At 34.2% G+C, this 9,468-nt stretch overlaps 1 protein-coding gene across 1 annotated transcript; it reads right to left on the bottom strand.

Moving 5' to 3' along the window:
• Positions 1 to 5,846: 5,846 nt before the first annotated feature.
• LOC128246143 (cholecystokinin receptor-like) lies at positions 5,847 to 8,300 on the bottom strand. The gene is made up of 2 exons (XM_052964338.1): positions 7,458 to 8,300; positions 5,847 to 6,396 (listed from the first exon to the last, which is right to left on the bottom strand). The coding sequence occupies exons 1-2, from the start codon at positions 8,298 to 8,300 to the stop codon at positions 5,968 to 5,970; spliced, it is 1,272 nt and encodes a 423-aa protein (XP_052820298.1). The 3' UTR covers positions 5,847 to 5,967.
• Between the last annotated feature and the right edge of the window lie 1,168 nt (positions 8,301 to 9,468).

Raw genomic sequence — 9,468 nt, 5'->3', positions numbered from 1 at the left:
AGACACAGTTTAATAGTGAGGGTGCTACAATATATACATGACTTTAATTGTTAAGAAGAAACACTACAGAATAAATTGATCCAGCAGCTATATTCGTGCCGATGTAATCTCAGTCGGCATTAGATACCATATATATTGCACCTCTATGTAATGATATCTTTCAAAATGTGTTTCCAAACAAACCCACACATTATGATTTTGTGAGAGCAACACTGCAGCGAAGGTTTAAGACATTCAATGATTATGTTTTGAATTAAGTTAAACAGGTCAAGTGAACTCTTTTTCAAACAAAGTTATTTTTCGACATTATCCGTTATTAGATTGAAGGTTAAGCGGCATAACGCTACTCCTTACTTCTTAATTCGTAGATATAGGTAACGGTCAAAACAGAGGATGTGATTTTAATTAGTAAGCATTGAACCTTAATCTGATATGCAATGAACCAGATATAATAACCACGTCGACCCGGGAACGACTCTTGGCCTAGGCATGTGAGATTGGTTATTGGTAAGCAAGCCTTAAAAAGTGGGTGTTCACCGGGTACTCCAATAACGCAAAACAACACTCTCGCGCAACAGTGTGCCAACGAGAGTGACCTAGTAAAAGTTATCATATCTTTCTTGACAATCGTTGAAAAATACACAATTTTTAAACTGACAACCAGAGTAAAGTCGAGACAAAGTTACTACGATTTCTAATGCTGTACAAACATACAGTTGCATACTTGATTCGCTCAGTATTTAAGGGGATGTTTAAAATTAAATCCGTATACGCATTTCTGCATATTCGATCAAAGAAAGGTGAACGCCATTATTATGCTTTGATTCCAACTGACCAACATAACTTAATTTGGAAGTATATATATAAATCATTCGCTGGACTTGAGAGAAATAATATGGCATTAAAGTTAAATGTAGAAATGTTCGCCCGGATGATGATGCTTTTAAAATGTATCCCTGAAGCGCCGTGTAATACTTCATTTATTGTGTAACTACTATTCATTTCAAATTTAATAGACAAAATAAAATTGTGTGGAAAAAAATAAATATTTATTACGTCTCGTACAATTCGTATTTCGACGGATGTGGTCATGCAGCCTCTGATATGTTACATGTGCTCATGACAACCTTCCCTAAGGTGCCATGCATGTTGGACATATTGATTTCTAACACATTTACAGAGCAAGTATGAAAACGGAAATTATAAATAACCACACAATGTAGTGGATGTTGATTTCCGATGAACTTTAAATGCGATTGTTTAAAATAATTGATTATTCATTCGATTGGACAAGTTACATAACATGAGGTATGTGTTTGCCAATATTCTGCACTGGATTACTCATAATTATGTGAATAATGTATGTTAATTACATTGATCATGTTTACCGTTTTGTAATATTATGTCATAAGCATTCACAGTCAAGTCTGACGATCCAATTGAAATTGCATTATAAGGCAACCATTTTTTAAAGGCAATGAAGGCTAATTAATTAATTACATTCCGCTTACTTTCCTCCGAATTTTATTATGGCAGAGGTTGGCAACCTAATCTAAAGGATCGGCCTGAATTATAAATACAAAATCCTCCTCGAGCTTGCTTATACGGTCGCCAGTTTTCGATCGAAACTGTTTGGTAAACGGACAGACTGACCGGTAAATGAATGACTCCCATCGGAGGTATACTCATGCCTTGCATTTAATACAAAACAATTGATATAATAGCATCTTTAAGACAGCACAGGAACAAACAAGAACAGCAATGGAATTAATGAAGATGCAAAACGTGAGCAGTGACTTAACAGGCTATGCATTTGATTTATGTAGTTCATTGTTAGATGATGTTGTTTTCTAAACCATGCTGTATGAGATAAGGCAGATTGCACATCTATACAATAACAAGAACGTATTATGTGAAATGACTGTGAGCTTCAAGGTTTTCAGATTGATTCAGGTCCATCAAGTCTTCAATGTCTTTAATTCTTATGTTATTTATTTCTTTATCATAACTTGCATCATGTGCGTTAAAGGACGCTTGACCTCGATGATTTTGACCGCAAACATACATACATACATTTGCCCGCTCTCTTATGGATTCATTAAATGCTTATTTTAGTAACAACCTTGCTCATTTACGAAAAACTCCTACTGAGTAAAAGTTCCGTTTAACTACATTTAAATTACGAGATATAATTAATAAGGACATGTCTGACTTGGTTATGTTTTGATCGTACTGATTCAGAGCTAAATAAAATTCTTTCAACAGATGGACATCATCATGTTAACCCTTAGACACGCTGACGGTACAATTTTAAACATAGTTTTGTAAATGGATTAACGTCATAAAAGTGCATCCGTATGCAACAGGTCTCCCTTTTTTGCTTGCCGGCACATGAACCTTTGGTGTGTCCAGTTCCACTTCATTTAGTCGGGCCATGTCATATGAGCATCTGCGCATAGTACAGCTCCCCCTCCACTTAACCACAAATAATATTATTTTGTATGCGTCCAATGTAAAGGAAATTTTGCTGTCAATGCACTTGCTCTCCTGTAATCACTGCTAGAACTTAAAGGGTCAAGTTGAATGTTTCTGTATAAATTATGCAAACGTATATTCGTTGTAATCGTTCTTGGGCATGACATTCAATGAGATATGAAACATGGATAGAGATACTGAATTGAGTATTCCAAACCTAATTTCCTGATTCAGAGACAGAAATTGCAAACAACATGTATGTATTATTTATTTGCTCTCGACCATGTTCTACACTTTTTTCTTGTTTGTTGATGTTCGGCACCTTTCATATGCATTATGAGAGCAATCTGTGTTTTTCTTCGGTCATTCCTTTTAAACTGAAATATTTCATCCATACACGCTTCTTTAGCACTTTCAGGAAACGTCCATTTTATGAACCTTATTGTACTGTATAATTTCATTTGATGAGGTTAACATTCGGAACTGCATTGAGTCGTATCCAGTAAAACTAACTCATTCACAATTTGGAAGTTAAGCAAGGAAATGAGTGCATAATGTAATGGAGACATTTGTTGTTTTTTTCAGTGTACGACTTGATTATTGATAATGAAAGCTACCTATTAATCTTTGATATTAACATAAGACATTTGAATAGCAATATTGAAGTGGATTACGATGTAAAAAAGCGATGATCACCGATCAATGTTGTTGAAAATGACTTGTCTCGTAATCGATGTTATCAGGACTACCACCTCTGTATATACAGACAATCAGAAAAGGGTGTGCAACATCTGGAAAACGATAAAAATAGAGGTGTTTGACAGTGATTAATAGTAAGGATTATAATCAGTTTTACTGATGTTACACTCAACTTATGGCAAAACAGGAACAAGGCATACTTATAAGATTTAGTATGTATTAAGAGGTTGCCTTAATTTATTGCATCAGTACAAAAGCACTCTGTCATGACAATGAGGCATACACACAAACTAACGACTTCATTACACTTCATTAAACCTGATCACCAATATGCTATGCCAAAATCAGTAAAAGTGTATCAACACCGCACTATACATGGAAAGTACCTCTCCTGATTCGGATGCAATATGTTACACTTCCTTGAACTAATTCAAATATTTGTGTAACTTTGCTATGGTACTATCATAATTTGTATATCATACTTTATGGATGTGTTTATAAATGCATGTTCACCATTATTGTGTTGAAAAACCTCAATTTAAAACGCAATACTTTTACATTACAATTGTAAAAGTCGTCAAAATCGAATTAAAATGAATTTGTTTGAGCTCAAATAACCTGTTGAATACATTGGAGTCTAAAACACACCTTAATATGAAGCTAAGTTTGCGTGTATTTATGTGTGAAGGGCTACACGAACGTGTTTTGCATAATAATGAAAGGACGGGTTAACTTGACTGAAATCACCGAAAGTGCTGATATACAGGTAAAGTGGGTGTCGAGACACGCAAGGCATTGCATAGGTCGTGAAATGTTTATTTCTTGCATGTTATCCGTTTAATTTCATTTGATGTGGTGAGTATTCAATTGCCCTGAATTGTGTTTTATAATGAAAACTTCTTCACATTTTGGAAGTTCGGCGAAGATAGTGGAAATGAAATGGGGACAGTAGTTTCTCGTTTACTACTTGGTTATTGATTTTAAATGTAATATACCTATTAATCTTTAATATCAAGAGAAAGACACTTAATAAGCAACCGTGAAGTGCATGTATGTGTTATTGGATGATAAGTTGAGATTTATTTATTTAAAATTGGCGTGTTTTAAAATCGATGTCGTCAGCGCCAATTTCTAGCTGTGTACGTGACTACGTGATACAAGTGCTATCCAAGAATCATATTTGCTGAGCAGATGGTAGAATGCGTATCGATCGTGTTAAAATTCAACCAAAAAATATTTTTATATAAAGTGTCATGAAAACATGTTGTTCTTGAGAGTAATTGAGCTTTCGCGACAGAGACAGAAACTTCACTTTACTCGAATGGCAGAGCATCTCTACTAAGTATCAAAACAACAACAACAACACAAAGATCAACCGTTAAATAGCCGTTTATTCAATAATATCGAGCATCAAGCACAACATGTATTAGCGAATAATATGAATTAGAATACATCATATATTGTTTCTAAATTGAAAAGTAGTTTGTTATATTATACATAGTACTTATACAAGAAACTTTAAGTAAATTTGAATATGAATCAGTACGTGAGTGAAATTAGGATGGTTTTATTTTAAGTCCGTATTAAACATAGTAGTTATGATACAAATATCCATTTTGCAGGAAACATGTTTTACAAAAATACTCATAAACAACAAATAGCATAGTTGTTTCTCATCTTGTAACCCGTTTATAAATGACAAAAAACGTACATAAAATTCGAAGGAAAAGTATGTTTCTGTATGACGTCTCTTAGCTTATTTTGTTGCAATTATCGAGTTGAATTATAATTAATTGTTTTTATTAATTCAATATAGAATGCAATATGACAGATTGGTTGAGTTAATGAAAGATTTGATAGTATTCACTTGTGAACAGCAAAAGTAGATATTCAACATTGTGCATTACACTCAATTAGGACCAACCATTATATTTCACGAATATCTTGGCCACACGAATATCTTGGCCACAATTGAATTAATAAAAACAATTAATTATAATTCAACTCTTGTACAGGAAAAACAATACTTATCCTCTTTTTTGTCGATAGAGTGCCAAGAAATTATAAGCTGTAGAAGCATACGTATGTACGTTTGGTTTACTAAGAGGCAAACAAGTACAAATATCATCAAAAGAAACAAAACACAAAATAATGTAAACAAATTCATTTCTCCTTTAAAATGACTGCTCTTTCCGAAACACATTTTCAGTGTTGATATATAACACTTGTTTGCATTAAGCTGAAACCAGTATAATTTTACACTGTAAATTTATCATTTTCATACTAAGCGGGAATATCAATTTTACAGTTCAGTTTGCAACCGCTTGCTCTTCTTTTTAGATTAAGTATGTCGTCTATTATGAAACCAAAGCTGTATACAAGGATATTCCTCATATGCGAATGTCTTCTGCTTCAGACTAGACATGTTATTCACCGACGTGTCACTTGTGCCAAAATATCATAGCCCTTTCCTTACGGAAAGCCATGATTGAATTAATACAAAACTTCAAACAGACATTAATACATGTAATCTTCCATTTATCCTTCGCCATTTGCCTTTGGTTAACAATATATGAATATTTTATAAAAAATAAGTTTTTATACTATGTAAATTCATTATTTCTGGCATAAAGTTTAATGAGTAAGAAAAACAAGGTTGCAAAGTATTACACAGTCATTGAGAATGTGTTGAATGTTTTCAACAATCAATATGTGTTATCGCTTGTTATTTGTGCATTCTACCATAGTCGATAGCAAATTGCAGAAAACGTGTTTATTGTTTAAAAAAAATAATTAACGAACAAGGGGTATACTTTGGCACTTGAGAACCTTTCCAAGGTCATCTCTAAAAGATTTGTTCATGAATGCGTAAATGAAAGGATTTGCAGTATGATATACAAAATACATGTAGAAAATCACGGCGTTAAATTCCATTGCTTGTAATCCCATAAGCCAAGCAGGCAGAAATGTAACCAAAAAAACAACGGTAACAACAAACAACATGACAGCCGTCCGAATATTGGCTAATAACGTTTTCTCCTTTATTGATATTGCCCGCGGTCCCTTTCTCGGCTTTGGTCTCATTGGCTGCAGCTCAATATTCGTTTCGGCGTCAACGTCGTCATTTTCACCATTTTCATGATTTGGATCACTCCGTCGGCCACTGTGAGGATTAACGTGTGTCGCCGCTGTAAATTTGGTTTCAATATTCGAGAACTCAATCTGAAGATAAATTAGAAAAATTAAATGATAGTATTACTAGATTACATAAAATGATGCTAATTTAACGAGGCTATTTCCCATGCAGACATTTAGCGCAATACTAAATGGATTTCAGTGAAAAATTAACATATTAGGCAGTTCGGTTCTGTTCATAACCAATCCCATTTGTTCAGTTATATATCGTTTGTCCTATACTTTGCAATACATTTGGAAGATTGTCTTAATCAAAAGCGCTGCGGGAGAACGCCAACGCACGTAATTTGTGATTGAATAGATAAAAGATTATTTCGATACATACGTTTTTTTCATTAGACCATGTTTAACGTTGTTTGCATTCTTTGCAAGTTTCACTTCAGTTTTTAAGTGTTAGATTTCAAGAACGTTACGATGCCTACCAATGCAATCGCACGCAAATTTAACAAAATTCAAAAATGTCATGTACGTATTTTTTTTGTATTTCTAACAACATTATTGACGCCTAAAGATAAGTGTATGTGTACACATTTTTTCGATACAGTTTATTATTATGAAAAAAATGAATTCATTCTGCTCTGCATATGAATTTAATAGATGGATTAGCCCAATTAGCAAACTAGCCTATGTGATCTTTCAAGTGTCACTTGATGTACAACTATACATTTATCCTCCTGCATTAAATTAGACCTTCGATGTGCGTTCAAGTACATAAACACAATTTAAACTCATCATTTTAGATATTTTAAACACGTCGTTTATGAAATAATAGTAACATTGATAAATGATAATTGAATACAACCTATTTCATTACGTTGACTACAGACAAATGTGTTCTAGAATTTGAATAGATAACTGATTCGTATGCAATCAAATAGCTTCCACAACTTAAACTACATAATTTTACTAAGAAAATGATTGTTATGCTAAATCAGGTATTTAAGAACGGATAGAGCCATTTATATTTGAATAGGTCTCGAAAGACGGATTGATCATTTTGTCCATTCCAAGCTGAATATTTGAAGCAATTAGAGACAGAATGATCACCGACTTACACAAGGTGGAACGAGACTGGTAACATGACTTACGCCAGACGGATAAAGACTCGAACGTTTTCTCTTGCTTCTTTTCGCTCGGTGCTTGTATATTGACCGGTAAATTAGGCCATATAGGACAAACACGACGACAAAAGATAGCAGGTAAGTCCCGGCATACACACGTTGATAAATATTTAGAAAATGAGGGCCAGTCAGATAATAATTTGGAGCGCATAGACCTGTATATAAAAGGTCATATCCAGCGTGCGCTTCTGTTTTGTTGTTGTTGTTGTTGTAAACATGAAGCTTCCCTAATAATTCCTTTGAGCAATTTGCACTCACACGGTGGCCACCGGCAATAAATGTTACATTTTGGCCATAGTTTTCACTTTCGTTATACATCATTGTTTCACTTAGACTGGCAAGGGTTTTATTAGTAGGCACTATCTGTTCGTATGAGTAAACACCGTATGACAAAGATGTGATAACTCCAAATGTTGATGCAACCAGCAGTAAGCACAACACGATAACTTTTGCCCGAAATATATTGAGCACATGTAGAAATGGATGGCAGATACAAAAGTACCTGTCAATTGCAATCGCCACCATTATGAACGCGGCTAATGGTACATTGCATGTGATAAAGAACATGTAAATCTTACAGGGCACGTCATATCGAACCATGTAATTCATGTACACTACAGCCTCTGTGAACGGCATAACAAACAAACAGGTGAAAAGGTCAGTTCCTGCAAGGCTCATGATGAATATGCCTGCGGTCGACTTTTCCTTCTTATGTGAATAGATGTAAAGAACGAGTGAATTTCCGATTGTTCCGCAAATAGAAAACAGTGAAAGCATCATCATAACAGTAACTACTGCCGGATCTTCCATTTTTGAGATTCTAAGATTATGGCCGTCTGTCTGATATTGTTATATCTACTTTCTTGCGTCAGTTGTCTGCATAAGCGAAAACTGTGAATGTTTTCAGGTACCTCGCTTGTCAGACTCTGAAAACAAATAAATACGTCGGTTATGCATTGAATAACAGTATCTTTTACAAACTGTCAGCCATCAAGTATTTAACATTTAATTCCTTTCTTGCAAATCACGCAAGGCTGTAGACCAATATCCCGGAAGATTTAACAAGAGCAATTCCCTGCAATTCAAACACGCTGATTTTTGCAACCAGGCGAATTCAGTAATACAATAACAACATATTTCCATTTTCTGTTAAGCTTTTGTCAGTAATTAAATTCCAAGCTCACCTCTCTCACACCCTCGTCGCAACGCATGCAATTATAAACTATGTTTTATTATGGTGTTTCTATTGTTTAATGTAATTCAATCGAACTATGTCTCCGACACTTGACAAAACAATTGCTGCTTTGGTCCCGTCCAGGGGTACTTCCTCTTGATGTATCTAATGGGTGGCCAGTACTGGTCTTTACTCAAGACACGGATTCGAGGCTGATTCATATCAGCGCCCAGGCATATTCAGAATAGAGCTTACATAAAGTAGAATTGCATTAAATGCACATTATTCACTCTATGGCTTTATTTTGCTGGTATATGTATAAGTCTAACCAATGGTTTCAATCTCTTACTGTACACTTTCTGTGAAGTTAATTATAGAACGATGTTTTAATGATATTCTTTGACATTTGCATTTTTTCTCAAAGTGTCAAATATGGATTTAGATGCATGATTTTTTCGACTTACATTTGTTCTTTTGTAAGACCATTCAAATCTTATTATTTCTACAATTGACAGAGTTAATCAAACACTATATGCAATTAAATTGTTAAGAGGATTTAAGAAAAAAATATTATCGAAGGCAAGCAAGTAGCCATACAAATAATAATTACTGTACGTACCTCAAGGAAAATTATCCGCATGTTATCTAGTGCACAGTACACTTGGCTACTGTTCTGATATGAAAATAAAATAAAAATAGTATATGTGTAAAACATGTGGATATAAAATTGCTGATATTATGTAAAATCAACACTGTGGATTGTCGGCCATCAGACAGGAGTGTGTTCTACATCTATAAGCTAAT

This window comes from Mya arenaria, chromosome 9 (assembly GCF_026914265.1).
Source record: "Mya arenaria isolate MELC-2E11 chromosome 9, ASM2691426v1".
In the NCBI taxonomy this organism is placed as follows: Eukaryota; Metazoa; Mollusca; class Bivalvia; order Myida; family Myidae; genus Mya; species Mya arenaria.
Note: the sequence above shows the minus strand (reverse complement) of the source record. Positions and strands in the feature narration are given on the sequence as shown.

Coding starts and splice junctions, on each gene's coding strand:
- LOC128246143 (XM_052964338.1), bottom strand. CDS start 8,300: ATGGAAGATCCGGCAGTAGTTACTGTTATGATGATGCTTTCACTGTTT. Junction 6,397..7,457: donor CGAGTCTTTATCCGTCTGGC/GTAAGTCATGTT, acceptor ATTTATCTTCAG/ATTGAGTTCTCGAATATTGA.